The sequence below is a fragment of the Taurulus bubalis genome (genome assembly GCF_910589615.1).
Source record: "Taurulus bubalis genome assembly, chromosome: 1".
Lineage (NCBI taxonomy): Eukaryota > Metazoa > Chordata > Actinopteri > Perciformes > Cottidae > Taurulus > Taurulus bubalis.
The window spans coordinates 14085797-14112198 of NC_136589.1; the positions used below are offsets into that span (position 1 = coordinate 14085797).

At 42.8% G+C, this 26402-nt stretch overlaps 1 protein-coding gene across 1 annotated transcript; it reads right to left on the reverse strand.

Annotated features, from left to right (window-relative positions):
- Nucleotides 1-805: 805 nt before the first annotated feature.
- On the reverse strand, nt 806-25903 carry plekhh1 (pleckstrin homology domain containing, family H (with MyTH4 domain) member 1; the record flags this gene model as incomplete). Its single annotated transcript, XM_079226837.1, is given in 29 exon segments — nt 806-958; nt 1368-1514; nt 2131-2214; nt 2474-2603; nt 2862-2998; nt 3121-3265; nt 3484-3581; nt 3990-4145; nt 5316-5493; nt 5632-5729; nt 5878-6054; nt 7564-7676; nt 8400-8511; nt 8608-8787; nt 9071-9151; nt 10464-10622; nt 10991-11077; nt 11323-11433; nt 11565-11701; nt 12252-12399; nt 12552-12643; nt 13666-13744; nt 14540-15288; nt 15862-16044; nt 16227-16308; nt 16605-16688; nt 16780-16929; nt 18226-18288; nt 25754-25903. Coding segments are annotated over 29 exon segments (4263 nt in total).
- Between the last annotated feature and the right edge of the window lie 499 nt (nt 25904-26402).

Here is a 26402-nt window from a genome sequence, read left to right on the forward strand (position 1 = left end):
AGCATTAAGAATAACTATATAGAAATATACCGTTTTCTCAATGATGGTTTGCTTAGTTATGTCGAGGCTTCAGTATTAAATTGAGACGATTATATAACCAGTCCAAAGTTCCTCAGTCACTTTTATATCTTTAAATGTATGTCAACTGGTGGCATGTTATGGACCAAGCAATTCATCTATTAATTGAGAAAATAATCATCAGATTAATCTATAATAATACAAAAATGTGTTCATTGCAGCTCTAAATTTTCAATGTGGATTATATCAAATTAAGATTCTAAAAAGTATCACGTGCCATACCAGTCCCTTTCTAATTGCACAGTACCTCATGAAGGAATTTAAATGCTGCTTTATTGTCAAGTACGAGCGACATACACACACACACACACACACACACACACACACACACACAATGCCGTATTCCAGTCAAACCAGCTCTCACAAGGCAACGGCTTTAGGCAGAAAAGAGGTCTGGAAAACATGAATGTTAGAATGAAGGCAAATATCTGAGCAGTGGCCCGGCGACTAAAAGGATCCCGCTGCAGGTAGTAAATGTGTCCTGAAACTACATCTGCCTTTCAAAAATAATTCCAACAAGGAATTTGAACCCTTAAATCTAAATAGAGCATGAGTTGAAACACTCTTTTGTTATAGAAATAAATAGTCTAACAAGACCTGATCCTGACATCTACTTAAAAAAAATTAAGAAGAAAAATAATCTCCCGGTACCCGGACATGCAACCAAACACTCCATATGAAAGCGCACTAACGGTAACGTCCGTCTTCAAGCCTCCCTGTAGTTAATTCACAGTAGTGTTGGGCCCTTGGTGGTGTAGTTCATGGCGGGGAAGTGTTTGCTGTCCACATCCCAGGGGCCGAGCGGCTGCAGAGAGGCCGACGGGAGGCTGGGGTTCCAGTGGTTGATGTAGCTGGCCATGAGCAGAGTCAGCTCCAGAATCTGAGACAAGAGATCAGGCTTTAACACGATGATATGAGGTTTCATTTGATTCTGGGGAGCTGGAGGCTCACGGAAGACGTGAAAAAAACAGAGACCCCCCCCAAACGATCAGAGTTCCTCTCATGAGCTTCACCCACGGTTGTAACGTGACTCTGTGTTAAAGCTCCATTGAGGAACAACCTGCTTTCTCCATCAGCTCTCGGTGGGGAGGGGATGTGGAAACAGGTGAGCGTGATTAAGTCTGGGCTGTCAGAGCTACTTTATACAACGTCATTTGTGTTACAGTTGGTTCAGCGGTGCAATATCGCTATATATTCATTCATTCATATTCATTTATATTAAGGTCCCAGCTTGTAGGCACTAAACAGGTGATGTGATGCCTCTCTGTTAACGTACTCATGACACTCACCTTTGGCTTAGCCATCACAAAGACCTGCTTCTCCACGCTCTTCTTCCCGCCTCCAGGCTCCTTCTGCTGGCTTATCACCACCATAAAATCATCACGGCAGCCACCGAAGGTAATGACAGACTGGTAGGAGTGTGTGACCAGCGTGTGCTGAGGAAAGAAGGAAGACATTGTCAGTGTCAAACTGTGCAGTGACAAGAGGGAGCGTTGTCACGTTCAGATATTATGGCTGGGACCAAAATAGAGCATGGACTTCTTTTGGGAAATCGTTTTGGTTTTTCGCTTTTTTTTTTTAAGGGCAAATTGAGTGTAAAGAAGCGTGACATTACATCCAGCGAGTTCTTGTGATTTTTACTTCTTTTTTTCTTTCTCTCTCTCTAAGACTTTCATGAAAGCGCACGAGCAGCGCTGCCCACCAGACCAAGAAATGAAATGGATCTACACAGGCCGCAGAAAATTACAGAGCTCGAACTAGTGTGGTTTACATGTTGGAACAGCTGTCTGTCAAGGGTCAAGAATGGTAACTCGGAGGCTGGCCATTTTATTTTCCTGTGGATTTCTGGGGTTTGAAACACCACAGAATAGAAATCCTTCCAGACAAAGTTCTGCAGCTGTGGCCCGGCACTGCAGTTACATAAAGAGGGGATGCAACTTAAACTAAAGCACGCTCTAAAATGTTCCAAAACAAGCGTGGATCTCTCCTTTTGTTTTGTGTAACAACACAGGGCAGAGATAGTGTTGATGGAGGTATTTGTTTGAAACTAACCATTGCACAGTCAAGCACACACAATCCATCTTCATTGACTGCCAGCCACACCTGGCTCTGCTCAACAGGAGAGGGGGGGAGTGGCTGTGGACAGGGGAAACAAAGAGAAGGTCATATTACAGGTGTCACATAAACACCGCAGCTTCCTCCCTGGGTCTTCTTCGTGGTCTAAAACTGGTCCAACCTGGGCTTGAGAGCTTGATGGATGGGGCTTAGGGAGCATGCTTGTTTTCAATACAGGCGCCAAATCAAGGAGTGAATTTAACCTGCAGCCGGCAGCTTGCATGAAGTTATACAGAGTGTAACATTAAACACAAAGCAAAGAGATACTTTTTTTCTTTACCTTCGCACTGAAGAGTTTGGCTCCAAATAGGGGCCATTTGCGAGCCACAGTCAGATATATTCTCACACACTCGGGTGCACTGCACCCACGTAGCATAGACCACTTAGTGGCCAGGCGCTCAGTAAGATCTCTGAGAGGAGAAGGGGAACATTGGTTAAAGTGTAAATCTCATCTTTAGCAAACAAGAACATCCTGCAGCATTTGTGTCTGATGAGTTTATGACAAAATGAAATCACTGTGTTTGTCAGACTTTATTTATATATATATATATATATATATATATATATATATATATACATACATCTGTATGAGGGCATACGGTTCTCTGGTTCAGGATTTGGTTCAGTGAGTATTTTTTATTTTGACAACAGCAGAGTTTTTGTTTCACCTGAGCTGCTCTGAGCTGCAGTCCTGTTTGTAGCGTTTGGGGTAGAAGCGCTCTAAGGCCTGCAGGAGGATCAGCTGAGATTTAGGCTGAGGGGAGCCAGTCGGAGAGGAGGCCGCCGGTCTCTCCAAGTCACCATGTTCTACCTAGAAGGCCGATGAAAGAAGAGAGGGATTAGGAAGAGAAAGAGAGAGTTTAAAACATAGGAATCCTTTGCTGACAGCGAGTATTTTTAATCCTCTAAATTCACGTAATCTTTACAGACCTGTGCCATAAGGGCGGCCACCTCAAGAGCCAGCTCTTTGTTCACGGGGAAGTGGCCTTGCTGAACTTCGTCATTTAGCTGGTACGCCAGCAGGAGGCGCTCTCGGTCCGTCTCTCCTTTCACCTGAGATCTGAAACACAACCTGTGCGTGCACGAATGAAAAAAAAACGAACGTCGTCATGATTTTTCCCGGCAGAGGCCGGAATCACGCACACACACAAATCCCTGCGTAAACACGTATCACACATCACCCTCAATTCTTGTGATGCAAGTTTAGACAAATGTCTGCGACCACATAATGAAAGATAATGAGGTAATGTGTGTTTTTGCAAAACCCAGATGCGACAATGGAAATCCTACCTGCTTTTGTATGTGAGACGCACTATCCGTGTTCCCTCATTTTTCCCAGGATACAGCTCTTTCAGGGCCTGCTCCCACTTGGAAATGACATCACAGATCTGTCAAAAAGGATAGAAGTCAGTCTCCAGTCAGACGTGTAGTTGTTATATATACTGCATGCTGTTCGAGCTGTTCGACCGAGTTATAAATGTGGTGTTTTTACTTTCTTTGGTGGGCCGGTTAAACATGATGGTTCCAGTTTCAGGAACCAGAATGAAAACCAAGTGGGATTATAATACAGGGTAAAGCTTCGGTTTGCTGGCATGCGACTACATTTAAAAATCAAAAAGTCACCAAAATGTTTGGACAAACTTAATTTGTCAAAATAATCTTTAACGACCAACTGCTGAGCCTCTGAAATATTAAGTAACGCGAGACAAATTATATGAATAAATGCACCACAAAAGCCTCTGTGGCGTGTCGGGGTTTTCTACCGTCCACTTATGTTCAGTGACCCGGACTCTTACCTTGGCAGACGGCTGCAGGCAGTGCTCCAGGTCTTTGCCAGATGGATCATCACTGAAGAGCGCAAACCCAGACAGCTGAGGCTTCCTCGCGCCGATCCTCTGATTCAGCATATGGAGGAACTCCTCCACTGTGGTGGAGCCATCGAAACCTACCACCTACATGAGAAAGTGTTAAGGGAGTTAAGTCCAAAAAGAGCCTTGCATAATTTTGTTTTTTCAAGCAAGAGTTGTGTTGTTTCAAGTCTAGTTAGTCCAGTTTGAGAAATAGATCCATGGGTTTGAGGGCTCATTGGAGGTAAAACACTGCAACTGCAACTCTGGAAAGTTACCACGAAGGCAGTGATGTTGTTGTTAGGACGTTGTCAAAGTAAACACTAGAAATACAGAGTTCACACAAAACAGTAATCTGATTGCATTTATTTGATAAGCAAATCACCGCCGAAAACCGTTTTTTGTTTTTTTCGGCAGAAATAATCAGGCAGCTGTTGTTTTATTCGCCTGTAAGTGGCAACGTCAGCCCGTCTCCTCACATCTGCAGGAACAAACTGATGCTGCTGTTAGTTTCCTTCCCTCTAGGCAGAGCACGTTGGAATGTGAAGAACAAAATACACATCAATGCCTTCCCTTTAACCCTAGAACTCTAACGTCGGGTGATTTTTACCTGTGCGATTGTGGTTACATTATTTTCATTGTGTTGCTTTTGTCTGAGTTCCGTGGGTCCTTGTGTAGCTTCATGCTGCTCACAGACGTTATTGAAGGTCGGTGTGTCTCTCTGCTCCAATCCATGTTTTTTTCAACAGGCATGTGTTCGGGTGATTTTCACCCGACGTTAGTGATAGAGGGTGGAACATTTTTCAGATGGGTTTTACCATTGAAGGGAGACTGTTTCTTCACCGGACAAGGCTCACATGTCCCAGGAACGGGTGGACCAAAGAACAAGTTCATAGCTCCATTATTTATATTTTTAATCATATTTCATTGACGATTCCCAAATCTTTCACCCGATTTTGAGCCTTTTTTTAGGGTGCCCCCCATGATACCTGTTTATGGTTTTAGTTCTATAGGGTACAATAAAAGTACTTCAATTTGCCTTGTTTTATTGTATTTTAATATATTTTGATGAGAAGTATATTTTATCAGGTCAAATATACGCGACGTTAGTGATGGTGTTACTATTTTCAAGGTTAGTGTTCTAGGGTTAAAGTGAGTGAAATGCTCTGATTTAACGATTTGCTTCTAAAGAGGAGGACAGTGTGACGGTGTCCTTAAGACATCCATAAGACACGATCATGAGGTAGATGCAGCGCGAGTTAGAACTTGTGTTACCTGGTAGGTGTTGTTCATGAAGTGGACTGGGATGCTGAAAGGCAGTGAATGGTGGTAGGGGTTCCTCAGCAGGATGGAGACGATCTCCATACGGGAAGGTTTGGCTTCCCGCTCTCCGTTCTGCAGCGTTCGCTCCACAGACCTCTGGCAGTACACCGCATACTTCCCCACCTCACTCCTGTGTGGGACGAAAAGGGAAGAGAGATGAAAACGATGCACAAAAACTGGTACGAATCGAATTTTAGTTACTTTGTATGGAGTTTTTATACTTAAAAAAAAATTGTCACGCATCAGTTGCAGGCTTTGGGCTCCTCACCTTGGGTCAGCATTGCGTTGCAGGTACTGTCTCAGGTACCAAAGGAAATGTTGTTGAGGGAGGAACAGAGCCACACACAGAGACAACAGCTGCCAGCACTACGGGAAGAAAACACTTTTATTAACAGGAGAGTATTTTATACCGACATTTTTTTTAAACCCGTGCCAAGAACGCAGAGTTAACCTGTTATTGCCATCAACATTCTTTGCCCTTCATATGCATCTGTTTAGTTTTGTGCGGGCTGACCTGCGTGAGGGAGTAATTGTGTGGCGTCCGGCGGTTGGTCTGCTTGATCAGCTGACAGTACACCTCGTTCTGCAGCTCCGGGTGGGTCAGGCACACTTGCAATGCATTCTGGGCCAGCGAGGTGTGGTAGTCGACAGACGGAGACTCGGCCAGCACGTTGATGAAGAGCTGACAGGACTGCAGAGAAGGACAGATTTCTGGCATTCAGTTCCACTGCATCACCAGCAGGTGGAGCCAAACACACACCAGAGACGACACAGCTAAGATAGCAAAAGAAGTTGAAGCCTAGGTGATGTTAATAATCAGGTCAGACGGAATTATAAAAAACAACAGAAATGCATGGCATGAGGTCAGCAGATATGTTTGTCATTTTTTTACGTAACTGTTGTTCTCATCTCTCATTTGCTCTCTTGTCTGAGACAGTTGAAGACAATCTTTTGTCTGAAACCATCGACTGTATATAAGAAGTAGGCGCAGTTGGTCCATGGGTTTTTGCACCGCCGTTTTGAACCCTGGAGTTTGGCATTTTGGCCGTCACCTCGCTTGGCTTTTTGCAACCAGAAAAAAGAGGGTGGATCTAAGTTCAACCGAATGCTGAATAAGAACATTTTAAGACAATCAAAAATGTTCGTACTTAACTTTCATGAATTGAAAAACACACTGTGAAAGGGTTAAAGATGGAAGACGAGAACGTGCACAACTCCCAGATCCAACAATGCTGTGGTAGTGGCCTGTCAATCACAAGGTAGCCACGTCCCTAAAGCATACCCTGCTTTATAGTCTATTTTACTTTAAATGGGACCATAATTTACTAAATGAACGTAATGCTGTATTGAAGAAGACTTAAGAAGACTACAAAACTGACTTATTTTTGCAACCCAAAGACACGCCCCCTTATGGCCATTAGAAATAATGCAAGTTTAGGGCACTTCCTTTTCAGACTCTTCAGTCTTCAACCAATTTAACAGTTTGTATCAGCCCTGTCAGATTAATTAATACTTCAAAGGCATGAAGTAGAGGGTAGACTTGAAAAGCGTGTCACGTCCATTCATTTTGTTTCTTTGTGTGTTTGTGACTGTTTTTTAAGGCTGGCTGGTCAAAGAGAGGGCCGATCCATTCAACTTTCAATCCCTTAGTGCAGTGACTGTAGTGGAGGGGGCCTCTGGGTGGGCGCAATGAAGGGCTACCGAGCTGAAAAGAGAGGAAAAGGATCTTCCTACATGGTCCCCGTTCTGCTCTGATCCCATTTCTCCTCCCCCATCTCCTGGCTTCCATTTCCATGGCTGCCACTCTCTGAAGGCCCTGACCTCCCATGTCTGGTTTTTAAGGGGCGCCGTTCACACTGGCTGTAAACCAGAGGAACGGTTAGCCTCAATCAGAGCAGATAATCAAGCCCATTATCTCTCTTCCACACTTTTAATGAGCTGGGGCCCTCGTCCTCGAGCCTTTGATCTGGTTCAGAGGCAGGAGGGAAGAGAGGAAGAGGGCCGCGGTGCGTATCCAGGAGTAGGAGGGGATAATGGAGGGGGCAAGCTGGAGTAGGACGGATGATGCCTTGAACAGACCCTCGCAGTAAGAGCCGCACAGAAAAGGAAAGATTTGGAGAAAGGGATGAAAGGAAGAGGGGAAGAGTAAGTGGATCAGAACTAGAGAGGGAAAGAAAGAGGGTTAAAAAAAAAAACTGACCTTAAAAAGCTTGAGAGCTTCTGTCTGCAAAGCTTCAGAGGGCAGAGTGGTGAGAGGCGAACGCAGACCCTCCTTACAGAAGCTCAAGGCCTCGCTCCTCCACAAGGCAGATTCTGGGAAAGGAAGAAGCACACACACACACACACACACACACACACACACACACACAACCGCAAACCCACGCAAACACATGCACGGGCACACATAAAAAAGATTGAGTTTCTAAGCCGTAATGACTCAACAGCTGACAGTTATTCGCACACAACCCTCCAGTCGTAAACACAGTCTGCAGAGTGGATTAAGGCTGTCAGACACAGTGGATCAAAATAACATGTAGCATGTAGCATGCATGCTACGGAGTACATTGGGGTCCATTTGTGTTTCTTAGAATTAGAGTTTGAATTTTGGATTCTCAAAGCTACAGACACATTTTATCAGAATATATTGAGGCTCGATACCGAGCGATATAAAAGACTCCAAGCAGTTCAGAGAAGGCTTAAGGCAACATTTAGATGTAGAAAAAAGTACACTAAATAAATCAAATAGGAACCAACCATGTGATAAAAGAAGAGAGGTGGGGGTTGCATTATGAGAATTTGAACTCATGACCTCAGTATTTCTACAATCCCGTTTACAGCTCTGCTTTATTGCGTTAAACTGAATAATCTGGACAAAAACAAGTAACTAGTTAGTTCTAAATTACATTACGCTCTTCTTTGTAATGCTTACCACTGAAAGGCAGTTTAGTACAAACTGCTTTAAGCTCTTCTAATTAACACTAATAATAATGTGGTTACTAATGATGCCTCCTTGTTGAACATTAGGGATTTTCTCACCTGGGTCTCCCTCTGCATCAAGCAGTTTACCAATGAGCTGCTCGCACTCTGTGCCCACTTTGAAGGTCGCACAGCTTCCCGCTGCCACAGTCAGGTGATACAGCCACGTATCCTGTGTGGAAAAATGTGCAAACACAACTGAATCAATCCCAAAATCTTTAGGATTGACATGAAAATATTTATGAACTACATGAATATTTCACACTACCTTCTCCTGCTTGGTACCGATGAGCATGTAAGTAGGACTCTGGTCTCTTGGTTGGACCGCCAGGGTGCAGTGGGAGGAGAGGAACCCTCGACTGCCTGCCTCGTAGTCCTCATCTGAGTCACAGGAGCGATCCACTTCCTTCACCGAGGCCTCCCGCATCTGCAGCTGACCCAGAGGCAACTGAGAGAGAAAGAAGTAAATTCGCAAAACAATAAGCCAAACAAAAAGATGCTGAGAAGTAGTTAAAGATTTAAGTGTTCACCGACAAAATCATACTAAATTGACATAATTACACAGTCTTTTTCTTGCCTTTAAGCAACATCTGTAAGCACCTATGCTCAATTTGTGAAAAGACAATTGTTCTGTAGGGAGGAGCCTGAATTTGTGAGGTGTTAATAATCACAGACAAAAGACAACATTAAAAGCAGACAAGGGCACGTTAGGAGAAGGGAGAGTTGTGAACCTTGTCTTCCTGATTACGATAGTAGTAGAAGACTTTTCCAACCAGGGAACACCACACCAGCTTAGAGTGTCCATGTTTGACCTGAAACAAGATAACGATGGCAGAGAAAGTATCAGAAAATGTATCAGGACACATTCCAAGGCTATTATTAAATACAAGACTATACTTTGTATTCTTTGTTTTATTAAAAAGCTTGACGGACGTCACTCCTGGGACATCTGCTAGTCCCAGGAGTGCGGGTAATCATTATTAAAAAAAAGTATATTTCAAAGTAAAGCAACAACTAACTTATGTCAAATGTTAACGTCTGCTGTTGCTGATAATTACACATTACTTTCTGCGATAGACTTCTTTCAGAGAGTTTTAGAAATGTGAATGGAGCAACACTTCCACTGAAGGATGCCGTCGTCACGAAGCCAGCTATGCATCCCTTAAATAGGGGTCACCGGGTTAACGGCCCCCGTCTGGACCGAGATCACGTCATAACCAGCAGATCAAAGACGACGCCCAGGAAGGGATTTGGCGTTCGGTGAGAGGACACGGGGCTGTCAGTCATCTGTCAGAGACCCATCACACACACTCGTCAGATGTTTAAGTGTTTTAACCCTACCAGCATAAGACAGGCCTCGGATAAGGAGAGGCGGGGAATAGAGGGATTTGAAGGGAAGGAGCTCTCAAGCATTCCAGCAGCTCGGCCTCACCGCCGTGTCCCAACGTGAAGGAGGGTTTTAAGAATCTGCTTCAAGAGCTCCATCAAAACCCCAGTGACAGAAACGTCTACATCTGTCTGAAAGAGCACGTTTAACTCGAAAGTGAGTTATTCTATGCAATGGAAGCGGGGCAGTGGTGTAAGGCTACATACAAGTTAAACATCGACACAATTTAGTGCATTGTTTCAGTAAATACAAACAAAAATGTTTGTGCAACTCCAGACAATTAATCAATTTCTCAATCAGCAGAAAAAAACTATATTGATCATCTATTAATCGTTTCTTCATCTATTCGTTCCAGCTTCTCAAAGAAAATGAATATTTTCACCTCTTTTTTGTTTTCTAAAAAACTGAAATTTATAAATTAAAAGAAACCCCCCCCAAAAATCCTCAGATTCGAAAATGAATTAGTTGTAGGCCTCGTGAAATATTAAAGCATCGAGCATCATACTCCTTTAAAGTAATAACTATAATGTTTTTCGTTGTTTTATTTGCTAAATATCATTAATATGTAATACTACAGAGAAATATGACAAGATAGAAGATTAATATCATACTAATACTTTGCCAGTTGTTGCTTAATGCTAAGATACGCTAATTGTCTCCTCGCAGTATAGCTCCACATTTAGCTTACAGACACCAGAGCTATCGATCTACCGCTTCTTCTTCTTCTGTCTCCTGACCTTTGTGAGCCAACCCCTCACGGTGGGCTTGGCGGCGGTCTCCACATTAACCGGGCTGCTGGCCTGGACTTTGAGTATGTTCTGCAGAACCCTGATCCACTCCTCCAGGATGTTGGGCGAGTCGGCGGTCAGATAGAAGGTCTTCTTCTCTGTAATCAGCTGATGAGACGCAAAAAAAAGGGAGAAATATGGGAAAAATGCTAAGCCGAGCCCGACTGAGATAACATCATCGTGTCAGAGGAGATCAGAATCAGCTGCCAAAGAGCCAGGAAAACATTCCAGCCTGACGTTATACCTGACGTCATGTTAAGCCGCTTGTCTGGTATGCAGCGGTAACGCTCTATGGTGATGCAGTGCTATACTAACAGAGTATGTGTGTCGCTGCATCTGCCCTCAAACAACTGTTTATCTATTTTAAGTCCAGGTTTAGAATTTTAGATCTTTAACATTTCAGTATACAAGTAATACACAAAGTTAAGCACTGTTTGAGTCCTTGGCTCAGAATATCAGACGTGTTTTCCACTTACTTGAAATGTCTGTGCTCCCTCTCCACGAACTATACGGCAGGATGAGTTCAACTCAATCTGACCCTGAGGTTTCCTGATCACGTCACTCTAGGTGAAAAAAAACACATTCATTTCTGTCAAAAACTACAATCATGAATGCCAACACAAACTTTTACTGCGGTAACGTACGTCTTTTTTTTCCCAGACTGACAACAGTGTTCGTGATGAGATGTTAAGATTTTGACGGCAGCCATCTTGCACGCAAACACACAAACTTTTGAAATATTCGTGCAATGTCGTCTATGCCGACAGCAAAACCTTAGAAGGAAGCAGTCCGGCAGGCTCACACTCACAGGAGATTTGTAGTAGAGGATCTCTCCATTCCTCAGGATGAACCAGCGGCGTTTCCAGGCTTTCACCTGACTGCCCATCTTCAGCAGGTACCCCGACTTCTCCAGCATCTCCTACAGACACACACAGCATTACATTTTGTCTGCGGAGGTTCGTGTCGATTTAAAGTGCTGTTTTGTAGCGTAACACTGAGGAAGTGACGGCCAAAAAGGCCTGCGCTGATAAAAAGCAGGACTCCACTCACAGGCCCGGTGCTCTCACAGGAATAGGAGGAGGTTCGCTGGACTTTGTGCTCTGGTTCGGAGTAGTCGCTGTCTAAGGAGTAGGCGTCAGGAGGAATGGCGTAATCGCTCTCCGAGCTGATGGAGGACATGGACACACCTAAGAAAGAACAGTTGATTTAGAGCCAGCGAGCAACGAGAGGTACAAGACAAAAGGCTCTTAAATGGGAAACCCAGACTCTGAGATCACTATTAGATCTCATCAGTATGCGATGTTCAATGCATTAAAGCAGGTATTTTGCATTGAGTGGTGGTTATCTATCGCCACTGAGTGCTTGCCCTAAAGCTGCATCACCTACTTCTACTTTAGTTAATGATTTCTAATGCATCTTTTTACTTTACGTGCTTACAATGCAGCTTGTCGCAGCTGAATACCATTCTGGTGAGCAGACAAGCTGCATTTCTCTCTGCATGGATGGTAAATGTTGGGGCAGAATGGTGCTCCTCCTGACATTTATCATAAATGTTTGTTTTTTTATGTTGGTGCACACCGACAACCCTGCATCTTATCAGATAAACTCAAGCATTACAGTACACGCTCAATACTCTGGTCCTCCCTTTACGGACCCAACATTGTCAGGAAGCTTGTCCTGATGTTAGAAGTGCATGATTTTCCCTGTCCTGTCTACATTGTGACGTATGATCCTCACCTCTCTTGACGGCACGCGGGCTCCCCGGGACGCTGCCTTTCTTGTCCGGGAACAGGACGGATGTCCGTAAACTGGCCAGAGAGCTGCTGTCGTCCTCTGACCCAGAGTCGTCATCGGGAAGAGGTACACTGCTGATCTGAGTGGCTTTCTAAAAAAAAGAAAACACACACACATTTGAGTACTGTAAAGTAAAAAAAAACACCTAATATAATGGCAGTTCAGATGACAACTAGTCACAGAAGAAGCTGACAAGCTGCATCAGAAGTGAAGCACAATAATAAAGAGTAAAATGTCACTCACCCCTTTCAGTGTGGTATAGACGGGCACATTTATATTCTTATAGATCAACTGGGGGAACGGACCTGCCGCTGGATATTGGGGAAAGTTGGACCCTGCAACAGACACGGGAAAACATTCATTCAGAATGTATTGCACGTAATGTTTATTTACTTATGGACATGTCAATAGAGGGCCAAAGCAACATTTAGATAATTTAGATAAGTCACCTATAATTAACAACTGCCACAAATGATAGTTATGCTGCGTTCACACCAAAAGCGTTGCGATTGCATGCACAGTCAATGCACAAGCGTGAGTGGTTGCGAACAATGCAAATTTCCGCCGGGCAACGCGAATGACGCAAATAACGCGCCGTGAATCGTGCAAAGTTGACATTTTTCAACTTTGGCGAAAATTCCCATGGCGCTGAGTCGTTGCTGAATCAAACTGCTGCTGGTCCACCTGAAGTAGCGCTGGAAGACCACATGCTTCTCAAGAACGGGTCCATGATATTCATTCTGCCCAGAGATCTAAATGCTCCAACAACAAATGCACCTTAAGGCGCAAACATGAGAGAAGGCTGAATACGCTGAGTAAGCTATGACTTCATCCACAACAGCCACTTGGCAGTCAGCTCCATCTCCCTGGAAGTCAGGAAACTCAATAGTCGGAGAGCTGTCAAACATTGGCGTCTGCATCCTGACAAAATGGATGATGTCGGGACCGAAAGCAAAGCAGTAATTACGGCCAGACCACGTCCTTTCATCGCAGTCGATTAAAAAGCAACCCCTCTAAACCTCACCACTGTTATGCTCTTCCTCGGCTCTTTAAAAAAAGAACAGGGGAAGAGGAGCCCACACCTGCACAGGTGTGTGGAGCCCTCGGGGGCCAGAGGAAGTGACATCAAAGGGTCGGCAATGAGAGATCCAAACCAACCGCAGCAGCTTTAGCGTCAGCTGAGTGACATGTCGCCTCACAGTAATGACTCATCTTCTACACAACACCCAGAGACACACAGGGTGAGAGACCGCTGCTGTCTTCCTCTCTGCATGACACCGAATATAAATGGAGGAAGAATAAAAGTAGATGTTAGTGAAGAAGGAGAGGACGGCTAGTTTCTGCAGGGGACGCTCACCTCGTCCGGGGCCCCTGGCTGCAGGACTGGCCTCGGATACTCTCATTCCTGATTTTGCCACAGCGTAGATCCGACTCTCCTGCAGAGAGAACAAAGTCAGGAATATTACTCTTCACTCCACTAAAACAGTCAATATAGACACCTTTAGACAGTGCAACACGTTGTCAATTAGATCTTTGCTGTTTACATCATTAAAAGGAACAGTTTGACATTTTGTTGAATACACTTATTTGCTTTTTTTGCAAAGAGTTACAAGAGAAGATCAACGAAGTTGTACCGCTAGCACCTGGATAGCTTAGCTTAGCACAAAGACTTTAAACAGGGAAACAGCTCTGTCCAAAGATAACACCTCTAAAGCTCACTGATTAAATCTTTTTATATCTTGTTAGTTTAATCTGTACAAGTGTAAAACTAACAATTAGTCATTTAACAGTAGCATGGACTATTTCTTGGCCAGGAACAGCAACTTCCTCGAGTATCAGCTAGGCCAAAAAAAAGTCACACGAATAACCGTCCGTAAAATGGCTAATTGTTATTTATTGTGTGCAGATTAAGCAAACCAGATTTAACATGTAAATTATGATTTTAGCTAACCGTTTCCATCCGTGTCCATTCTTTGTGCTAAACTAAGCTAACCAACTGCTGGTGGTAGCTTCATATTTACCATACAGACATGAGATTGGTGTCGTCAAATAGCAAATAAATGTAATTTCCCCAAAATGTCAAACAAGGGTTATGGGCCAGGTAATTGAGTAGTAATTTAAACAAAAAGATGATGGATCCAATTGAATTGCTCACGCTTATAGGAAGGACTTTTACAGCATAAAACAATACAGGAAGCAGGAGTAGACTAGATAATACTGGTCTCTCATACCCATGAAGGGAAGCGGTGCAATGGGGGCGTTGGAGGTGGATCTAGCTGCTCTAATTCTTCCGGGAGTCCCACAAAGGAGACTCCGTTCCGGCATGGCTCCTCTGACCCAGACCCTTCCACCACACCGTCCATGCTGTCAGGAAGCCCGTCGTCAATGTCCGTTTCTTCCACGACCTGCGAGAAGGGCGAGATGGCGGTGCCTGTGCTCTTGAGGGTGGAGCAGGTGGAGGACGGGCTCATGATGTCTATGTTTACGTTGAGGTGGTGGAGTCTGTCCAGGCTGGGCTGCGGCTGGCTGTAATGCTTCTTGACCAGCTGGATGCTGTCCCTGGGGGTGAGCAGAGTCCGTACTTTGGGGAGCGTCATGCTGGCGCCCGACTGGTGAGCTGGAGGATTTGGGAAGGGGTTGTTGGTGGAGGGGGAGCGCGACAGGAGCGGGCTTTTGGGTGTCATCCTGAGGCACGACTCCAAGGAGCTCGGCCCGTGGGCCATCTCGTAGGCCGAGGACGAGGAAGAAGAGGAGGAAGACGAGTGAAGGCACTGGGAGCGGAACTTGCTGTTGAGCTCATCGGAGGAGTTGTCTCTGTCAGAACACCCTTCCAGACCCTCTCTGCCCAGTGGGAGCTCCGGTGCACTGGAAACTGGGCTGCTGGGACCCTCCCTGCTCCGACCCTGAGAGAGAGCATTGTGGGCGACAAGGTCTCCGAGACAAATCCCCTTGCTGGACTGTTCAGGAGCCCGTTTCACATCTGCGGAGACAAATTATTAACAAGTGAGGAAGCTTTCATACCCCTTTGGAACTGATGTCCAAATTCCCAAGACTTTGGTTTTAGATAACAAATGTGTTAAAAAAAATGTTTTAATTAAACCTGAACCAATTGCATTTTTGCTAAGCAGTGCATTTAATCAATTAGCAGAATTTTTCCCACCAATGTTGTCACAGGATAGTTACGATTAAACTTTATTTATATTTCTGTATGTGTGCCTCTTATTAAAACTAACGACAAAACTGTCAAATTATGTTAAAAAAAAAGAGATATAAAATAAAAAATAAAATTACAAAATTATAAAATTATAAAAATATTGGCAAAAGTAATTAATCACGATTAACAAATCAAAACATAATCTCATGATTTATTTAATAAAATATAAACACACCCAATATCTAAAGTTTGGGAAATAATGGTGAGACTGGATTGCTGGTGAGACTACCAATCCGTGCACAATTGTTCCAGTCATCAGCCAGACTTGAATTAAAGATCACGCTCTTTGCTTCAAACGCTTCATGCTTCCCATCCCAAGATAATACAAATTAAGCTCACCTGTCTGCGAGGTTTTGATATTAGAGGTGGCCCCTCTGGGACCCGCCTGTCTCCAGCTGTCATCTTGGGCAGGTGGAGTGCCGGGGCAGCTGGGAGGAAACAGCGGACTGCTGGGCACCAGGTGGGCATCCGTTACCGGGGAGGTGACAGGAGATCCCGAGGATGCAGGTTTCTCTAAGAGAGCTGAAGCAGAAAGGCAACACCAGTTCATTCCCTACATGTCTACACAAGCTTTTACTGTACTAATACTAATGTAAATCAAATCATTACATTTCCTTTATGACTTCTAATTTGATGCTGAACTACTGGCTATCACACATTTGAATGTATTAAACTCGAAATGAACTGCTTCTGTTGGTACTCACTTTGTAGTTTGTCCTGCAGCAACATGATCTGCTCTGTCTGCTTCAGGTTGGCCATTTTCAGCTGCTGGTTCTCTTGCTCCATCTGCAACAAACCACATATATACATATCTTAAACCATAAAGCCATAAACTGTAAAACCCATTCAATAACTCAGTATTGGGGAACTTCATTTTGAAGACTTATATTGTAAGTGTTATGTCTTAATTACAGAGATACGTTTTATAAATAAGCATTTTTAAATGATATGGCTTTGTATAAACAGCTGTATGAATTACATGTTTATTCACAAGCATCTCTTGTTGCCACAAGTGACATCTCTCAGCAGAGGGAGAACTTTCCCAGAGGCTCTTACATGTATCTCTACATGTGTGAGCTTACCTCTTTAAGCTTAAAGGTGACCCAGTCTTTAATCTTTGCTGCCTTCTCCTCAATAATTTTTGCCTCCTGGGCCCTGACTAAGATCTGTAGTCAGAGAAAACAGGGGATTATTTCAACCTACATTTATGAACATAAATGGACATTTCTGGTCTTTATCCGATGGCTCCGCCCATACCTGTTTATCCAGCTGCACCTCTAATCTCTTTATCACAGCATCTTTTTCTTGGACCCGGTTGGTCAGCTCTTGATACCTTCTGTACAACGAGCTCTCCGTCTCGCTGGTCTGTATGTTTGCAGACTTCAGCTTTTCTTCCATGACATGGATCTGAAAATGCAAAATTAGAGGAGTGAGAAAAGAAAGCTTAAAATGACACGGCCCGTGTAGTTTTAATGGGCACCAGAAGAAAACACTTTTGTCAACTCTGACAAGAGAAATCTGTATAAGCCCTCAGGTATTCCTTGTTTTTAAAGAAAGGGCACCATTAAATTACCACCTAGAGAAAAACACCTGGAAGACCAATAATGACAGCAAATGGGAGATTAAACCCAACAGAGACTGAGAATGTGTGATGTGTCCTGGAGGAGGTTTCCTCTCCTTTTGTGAAGTCCCATCAAAGGTTGACTCCTTCTTGCTGGTTAAGAGGCCAATAAAAAAAAAAAATCACAAAATCCAACGGGTTGCCTGACTTTATGGATTTTAGGATTTCTTCTTTACATCATTCAATGTTGAGCATGATTGATCTAAACTTACTGGCTTTCTTCCACAGATCACAACCTTTCTCTGCAGAAGGAGTTGAAATTAGATATAAATTCACTTGACTGTGGCCTTGAATTGGGTTTAACTGTTAATTTAACTACATTTTCATGGTACGATTTCCAACAAAGGATAATTCTGCTTTATTACAAGTTGAGTCTTATTTATAGTCTTGGTGTCATTTATTTCACCTGTGATAACAATGTAATTAACAAAGTAATTGCCTGAGATCTATAAGAACTTGGCAAAAGTGTGACAACATAGTCCATCAAAACAGAAATAACACAAGTTGTCCAAGAGCTTATGAGAGTACGGTAGATTTTACATTACATTATATACTTTCGCTAAATACTTTTTCCCCAAAACGACTTTGAAAAACTCAAAAAGGAAGACAACCTCGACATCATCAAAACTTGCCTCAAAAAACCTCAAAAAGAAGAAGAAGAAGAAGAAGAAGAAGAAGAAGAAGAAGAAGAAGAAGAAGAAGAAACGCTCCAGTAAAAGCATGTTCAGAGAGCTTTGGTGCAAGTGCTGCAGGCTTTAAAACAGTTTAGCTGTTTAAAAGCTGTGTGATTATATGACGGCTTTTCAAAGCTCAACACTCACTCAGCTTCTGCAATATGGCTGCGAATAATTCACCTTATATCTTGAGTAATTCAGATACAATGCAGTTATATGATTGCTTAATAATGAAAATGTGACATAAAAGACTAAAAGCTCTATTAGAGTCACTGAACAGCTACTAATTACTAAGCATGTATTTAGTTTGGGGTGAATGTTTTACAGTTTGCTATCCCCATTTATGTTTTTGGTAAAAAGTGTATTTCACAAGCTTTGAACACTGCAGGGTGAGAAGTGCCTCTCCACCTGTTTCTCTGCACTCTCAGCGCGCTGGTCGGCCTCGGTCACCCTCTGCTCCAGCTCCTGCATCTGGAAGAGAGAGAAAAAAATAGGTTACTGTGACTTTGAACATATCAAACATCACCTAATCTCCAAGAGTTACATGTCATTTAGAGAAAGGACCCCTTACACTTAGAGAGAAAAAGATAAAAAAAATATATGAATTTGGCGAGCAGGAAAGATGGTCAAGCATCAGCCAGTCAGAGAGAAGAAGCAAGATAATCAACAACAACAAAAATCCACTAACTGACAGCAGAAGGGCACAGAGCCTGTCGGAGGAGGCCCAATGGTGTCTTCTTCCCGCTGGTCAAACAAGTATGATAGAAAAAAATGCCACGATGTATGTGTGCACAAGCTTGCGTCACCTTTTGTGCAAGCATGCAGACTCAAACACCATCAATCCTGCAAGTATGCACACATCTGCAAGTTCTCTCTCTCTCTTTCTCTCTCTCTTTCTCTCTCTCTCTCTCTCTCTCTCTCTCTCGCTCTCTCTCTCTCTTCTGAGTTCAGTGACCCAGGTGAAAGGAGGACAAACATACTAATGGATTCACTCTGCTTGAGAGATGCATTCAAATTCCTCCCATCATCTTTGTTTCCCTTTCCCTTTGTTTCCTTTCCGTCTTTCTTTCTTTCTTTCTTTCTTTCTTTCTCCCGTCTCGTCACCTCCATAAAAAAAGGCCCCCTGATACCCAGAATCCACCACTGACAGCATTTGAGCGCTTCCTCGCAGCCAGATTAACACTCACTAAAGCCAGAGCGCATGTGGATGGTTAGTTTGGGATGACTCCTCCCCTTCGAGGTTGTGAGTCAAAGGCTTCATCGAGCTTGAGCCGTAGAGCAAACAGCACTTTGTCCTCCGCTTAAAAACAATAAATAGGAGAGGAAGGTAAGCACTTCATGTGAATATAAGATGTCACAATGTAGAACAGATGTAAGAGATGATGGTCATCAGAAGAAGCCATCGGACAACCTAAAAGGCTCCGGTCAAGAGGGGACAGGGTCAGACCCCGACCTCAACAGATTCAAAAGATCACATGACTGAGACATCAGCTCTGGGAAGCTTCTGACAAAGTTAACACAGAGAACATCTTTCCAAATGATTTTCATCTTTCATGGATGATATTTAACACGACAGTTGTTACAATATAATACATTCTTACAATATCTTTATAGTTTGCATTTGTACTTTTTGTGGCAGAAGCTAGATGTTTCTCCCATTTATCTGATACCTTTAGTTATTTCTCCAGATCATCTTTTCGCAATCTTAAGTGTTTATCCACCACAACTACTTTTATACATTACTTTAAGTTAAATCCTTAACCTGTATAGTCTTTACCATTTATCCAATACTTTTTGCTCTTTCAAGTCCATTACTTGTAGTTAACTCTTCCAACCTATCAGTTCTTTTTAATTATTTTACCATTTATTCAACATCTATCTGTTTCTCCTTTACTGTTGGCTAACTATTTGTATCTCTTGATTCCAGCCAAAGCGACTTACATATTTGCTTTATACACCGCAGAGACAGCAACGGGGAGCAATTAGGGTTTAAGTGTCTTGCTCAAGGACACAGCGACAGGGACTAGCAAGGCCGGGGCACGAACCACCAACCCTCTGATTGAAAGACACAGTCGCCCCTAACAATTTGAACTGTGCAATTGTTCGCATTACTCTCAGCAAATTATTACTATCCTTAAGTTTTGAGCCATTTAGAATTCTTTGCTCGCTTGCAAACATATTTTGATGAACTAATTGCAGCATTTTGAAAATACGGACTCAAAATGCTGATTTATATTTGATAGTAAAAATGGAAATATATATATGTTTTCAAATGAGTATTTTTCCTGGTTGGGAACATTCTCCTGACCTGATGGTAACAGAGCGGCTCCGAGAACCATAAGGCCATCAGATACGTGTCTGTTCGTCTGTTTACAGCAACTGTTGCGTTGCTGAGCAGGCGTGAGACAACTATGTCTGCAATCCAGCATCTGTCAGGCCTCAGAGCAACACAGTAGCTCGTGCTGCTGAGAAGGCTGAAAATGTCGCAGCGGGAGTCACGTTTCCTAAAGCTTTGTGTTAGTTTGAGTTGCATTCATCGCCAGACTTAAAGATCTCCTAATGAGGGTCTGGGTTTTTCTTCCTTTCAACAAAACCCATGAAAAGACTAAAAACTAAATGTTGGTTTGTATTAGGGCTGCAACAACGAATCGATAAAATCGATAAAAATCAATTATCAAAAGTGTTGGCAACGAATTTCATTATCGATTCGTTGTGTCGCGCGATTATTACGTCGGGCAATAAGTCGCGGAGAAGAAAAAAAAGAGCGGAGCAGAGCAACTGGCCGGCCAGCGTTTCTGAGATTGAAGTGAGACACGAGAAAAGATGAGGTTGTAATGTTCTCAAAAATAGAAGATCTTTGACAAGTCGAGTCTTGGCCAATCAGCGTCTTCATGTTCCTCTAACTTGTTTTTAATGGAAGCTAGTCAGCTTGCTATCGCGTTAGCTAACGTGTTTGGTTGTGTATTGTCGTTAAAGTTACGTTAAGTTCCGTTACAGTTCAGTCTTGCTTGTAAAAAAACGTAACGTGATGAAACATGCCGTCACCCCCCGGTCTGGTTCAGTTCACGCTGTCACTCATTAACGTTAAACCGGCACACCGGCGGATCTGGCTGCTGGCTGCAACGTCGTTGGGCTTAGCCAACAACGTGACGTCGTGGTCATAAGAGACCCAGAATGAAAGAGTTTAAGGAAGAGGACTCTATATGGAGCAGTACAGCTTCCCTCTGTCCCAGTATTTCATACATATTGATAACGCAGGGTATGCAAATGCAGCCTCTGGAGGGATCAATTACAGTAAAAAGGGCTCACATTTGGCAGATGTAAAGCATATATGTGTTTGTTTTTAGTGTCAGTCCATTTTGTTGTTTTAATTAACAGCTCAGGAATGTTCAAGGAGCAACCTGTTTGTGCACTTTCTGAAGATGTTTTGCACTGTCACTTCTGTTTTTGAATAAAGGGTTGGAAATGAACGCTTTTTTGATAAAAATATTTTTTTATCCAATTAATCGATTATTATAATAATCGTTAGTTGCAGCCCTAGTTTGTATTGTTTTATTGTGTTGTCTTTTTATTTGTATTCATTTATTTCATTTTTTTCTTTTTATTATTGTAACGACGACAGCTCAATCGTTAAATGTTGAAACCGCTGTGGAAGAGTGAAAGAAGACACCGGTAGAGAAAGAGTCATTCAATAGATATGGAGACTAATAACAGGGTTTTTAAATCAGTGAGAAAGCTGGTTATAAAAAAAGTCTAAAGCGCAAGACAAAAATCATAAAACCTCTCTTAACTTTCACTGAAACACAAATTAGAAAAACTGTATCATGAAAAACAGACTCAAGCAGTTTAAAGCTGTTCCAAACTAATCCTTTCGTGAAACTAAATGTTTACACACACACATGAACCTGGTGACCTTTCTGCAGACTGATAGCAGTGTTTTGCTTCTCAAGACATGTGAGGCTCATGGAGGAGATTATTCTCATTTGTCCACTATTAGATTATACAAGTAATTAAAGGAAACTAAATTAAAGTGGAAATGCCATCCAATAAAATAAAAAATCCTCTGCAGAAGTTATTTCTATATTGTTTTACAGCCTAAAGAAAGCTGATAATCTACACCAAACTATTTCCCCAATGCAAAAGAAAAGGTCCAGTATTGGGGCCAAATGATTTATTTATAATTCTGAAGTTGTGTCATTTCTGCGCCAGAAAAATAAAAACATATTCTCCAGTTCCTCCTGCATGAAGACGTTTCTGTTTTTTTGGTCTACCATCTGACAGCCGTCGTTTGCACTCTTCTAATCCACGGTGAAAACTCTTAAATGGAGAACTTGCCTGTTAAACTCCTCACAAGGCATATGGGGCATCTCCTTCCCTCTCTCCTCCCTCCCTAGCCTCTGGGGGGATGAACGCCATGTCACACGCACCCACCTCAACCTTTTCCCTTTTTTTTTTCTCCTCCATGTTTTTCCATCGCAAAGTGGGTCAATGCGTTAAACACTCCTAACTTGGCAACAGAGGAGATGAAGAGCGCGAAGCAGACTTTCCAAACAGTAATAACATGACGCCATCGTAGTCACTCAGCAACCCCCCCACCCTCCATGAAAAAAACCCAGTCAGCAGCACGGGCCTCCACTTAAACCCCGCTCAGAGCTGTGTGTGTTTGTGTGTGTGAGTGTGTGTGTGTGTGTGTGTGTGTGTGTGTGTGTGTGTGTGTGTGTGTGTGTGTCAGAGTGTGTATGCATGTGTGTTTATGAGAGAAGGAGTGAAAGAAAAACGTAGAAATTAATTAGCCTATTTTCTAGCCAAATGCCAAAAGAGAACATTCAACAGTAAATACTGTGCATGGAACAGTAATTAATCTATTGTCAGAGAGCTTGAACTCCCCTCAATTTGTTGGCATCACGGCTGAAATTAAAAGCTATGTTCAAACAGTGTGGATGTGGGTACCACTTCCTAATAAGGCAAGGCAAGTTGCAACTATGTCTTTATTGGTGGTTGATGAATAAAGGCTGGTTATTATTCTATATTTTTCTTACTGTCAAAAAAAAGCCTGAAAAAAAGACCAGAACCAGCAAAGCATTAACAATCAATCCACCTTCTGTAATATTACATGCCGACATCCACACTGACACACACTCAGCCCCGAGCCCATTTTGTCCTTCGGAAGACGTAAATCTTTAAAATCAGCTCACGCGTATATACTAAAAACATTTTTTTTAAGGGGTGCAGTAAATGTAACTCAAACAGGGGAACATAGTGACTTTCTTGGGGACTATTTTCTGCTGCATTTGGTGTTCTCGTAGTATTAAGCACCCAATCTCTGAAACCGGATTGTTTCACAAGTAGCCAGTTTACAAGCTCATTTTAGACCAATAAAAGAGTTAAACATTGTCATATGACAGCTGGTGTTTTTTTCCCTCTCCTCTCCTTCTCTCTACCTGCTTTTAACTAAAGCCTGCTCGTGATTGGTCAATACAAGTCGGACGACAAACCGAAACCAGAATGCTTTTGAAACTAAAATATTATCCCGGTGCCTCAGATTCTACATATGAATGCAGAATCTGTTCATAGAGATTATTTGGCACCAGAATGATGTTTGTAGGGCTGATCCAAATGAACTAAAGAGTTCATTAGCCTGATAATTAGACTGAACTGTAGTTTTCTTTGCCTCTATTATATGACTAATTTCCAACTAATCGATCGATAGCGTCACTTTCAGCCGTTGATATCGGTTACTCAAGCTTAACTTGATATATGGAAATATGCTGATTGCTGAGTTGTTATGAGTTTCTGTTGGTTCCCAGTCAGAGTTGGTATTTTGACATATCATTTTACAGAAACTTGTATAGCTGCGTTAATCTCTTCCACACTTGCAGCCATTGTTGTGGCCATTTTTGCCTGCCTGCAAAGTTCTGATTGGTTGATTGATTCTCCACCCAGTGGAAACAGCCATCACTGAGCGCAACTCCAGACATTGACATTGTACATATCTGTCATAGTAATTTTGATTCTTTATTTATGTTCTTGACTTTTTCTGTAGTTCCATTTCATCTTAATATGTGTGTATAGTATGCACCAAACTCCAAGGCTGATTCCTTGTAAGTGAATAACTTACTTGGCAATAAACCTGATTCTGATTCTGGGTCGAGTTGCTGAACAAACCGGAGACACGAGAGATGATTCAGAGTTTTGTAGCCAGGCTCCATGTTCACTACTGCAATAATGAGCCCCCTGGATGGAGAACAATGGAGCTCTAAAGCACAAAGGAATATTATTTTATCTTAACAGACCACATGTTTGTCGAATCAATTGTGAGTTCTGTGGGATATCTGGCAATTAATCTAATTAATTGTATGTGTGTGTGTGTGTGTGTGTGTGTGTGTGTGTGTGTGTGTGTGTGTGTGTGTGTGTGTTGTTTGGGATCTCACAGATGAGCTGGAGGTCTGACAGAACCTGCCAGAGGACACAGCAGGAAGTCATCCTGCTCTTATCAGACACACGGGTTATGTTTGGATTGTAAACATCCTGTTGACAGCCCGAATGAACCGCTCTCGCACTCCAGCATTAGAGAAGATGCAGAAAGAGAAACCACTGTGACACTCAAGACAAAAGCCACTTGGAGCCATTTGAGTCCATAAAGGACGACCAATCGTAAAGCTGCAAAAAAAAACCTCACTCCTCTTCGCTCTCATCCAAACACTTCCACTCTTTCACCAACAAATCTTCAGCATGGAGCTGAACCTCCCGATGTCAGTTGATCACTCTGCAAAGAGTCCGGTCGTCGGGCTCTACAACGGCCACGCAGTTTTACGCGCACTTGGCCGGCGGATGGCGATTATTTCCCTCTAACTTGAGAGGAAGCAGCAGAAGCAATGAGTTAAATGTGAAATATTCATCTTGGCTGAAATGTTACCCGACCTCCGATGACACAGAGTGAGCGCAGCATCTGTTTACCAAATAAAATCAGTAATCCCATCTGTCTTTACGCACACACATAAACATACAGTCATCCACACCTGCATTTCTAGCTGATTTACTTGCTTTAATTGTATCCTTGTGCGTAAAACACTTAAAAACACTGCCAGAAGAAGAGGAGGATGATGATGAGGCAGAGGTCTGCACAGTGTTTTGCTAAATAATCCCCGCCACAAGATATTTGTGAGAGTAGTGTCATTTCCACAGTAGTTCGCCATAGATTCAGCTCAGGTTTTGACCGGGACTTATTACACTTTGGATAAACTACATTTCCCATCTCTCTCTCGGGAATGTTGTCGTTTCTGAGGTAAATTACATCTGGGCTGCTCTTCTTACGCAGACTTGAAAGTTTTGCAGTAAATTATAAAAAACTCTTGTCAGGATTGAGTTGCTGCAGCGACTAATAAATCCATTATTTTTTTTAAATGGGTTATTGACTTTGAGATTCCCTCGTGGATTGGGCCATGCGTGAACTGAGTGTAGTTGGAGACATTTGCCTCTGCATATAACAACTTTGTAAACCAAAAGTCACCATGGACTTATAAGCTTCAAATCGAAGGCAAATTATATATAATGTCTGAGTATGGGGCAAATATGCTAATCTTACTGACACTATGTGGTTAATATTTGGCATAATATTTTGTAACTCCAGGTATATTGTTTTATTTCTAAATAAATGATTGAATGAAGTTAGATTAGAATCATTGGATAGTTGATTCTGATTCCTTTTTTTATTTAAATCTTGTCTAAATGATCATTAAACAGTATTTCGTGCATATTCCCGTGCAATTCAGTTTGCGACACAACAATTACGCGACTGGCAGTTTCTGGGTGTAAACATTCGTTTAGAGGAATCCTTAAATCCTCACTTGGTCTGCACCTACATTGTAATGATGCTCAGCTTGAACTGAAGAGTTGGTGCTCCAGAAGCGTGAATGATGATGATTTTCTCTCTTACCTTCTCTGCCAGCAGCTCTCGGATTTTCCCGGCCTGCAGCCGGAACCTCAGCAGCTGCATCTCCAGAGCGATGCAGCGCTTCTGCCAATCCACGCCGGCTACTCGGACATTTTCGGACCCGCCGCCGCTGCTCTCCAGCACGTCGGCCATGACAGGCTCTGCCTCCGAACTGGAGACTGCACTGAAACACAGAAAACACAACTACTACTACTACTCATACATGGTTTACCAATCTGAATCTTTCTGTTCACGATTATAAAAAGGCAGCAAATGACACATCAGCCCACACAGGATACATAAAGTCACCATGTCACCAGCTCCTGCTTTCATTTACAGCCCATGAGGAGAGGTTCAACGTGATTCAACCTCTATAAATGCTCTTTGTGGACCGCACTTCCCATGATTCAGGGAGGGAATGTGAGTGAAGCGACGATGAGTCCGCAGTGACACAAGTTTAACCAAAGCTTCCTCTCACTTTCTGTGTTGCTCCGTGACTCGTAACCACAAGGAAGCATGCATTTACATTCACCTGAAACAAACACACGTCTCAGAGAGAATCTTTCTTTTCCTTTTGAGTCTGCCGTCTCTCCACATGCCCACACACACTGAACAAAACCTCAGCAGGGAGGCTCTGTGTCAGTGGGGGAGT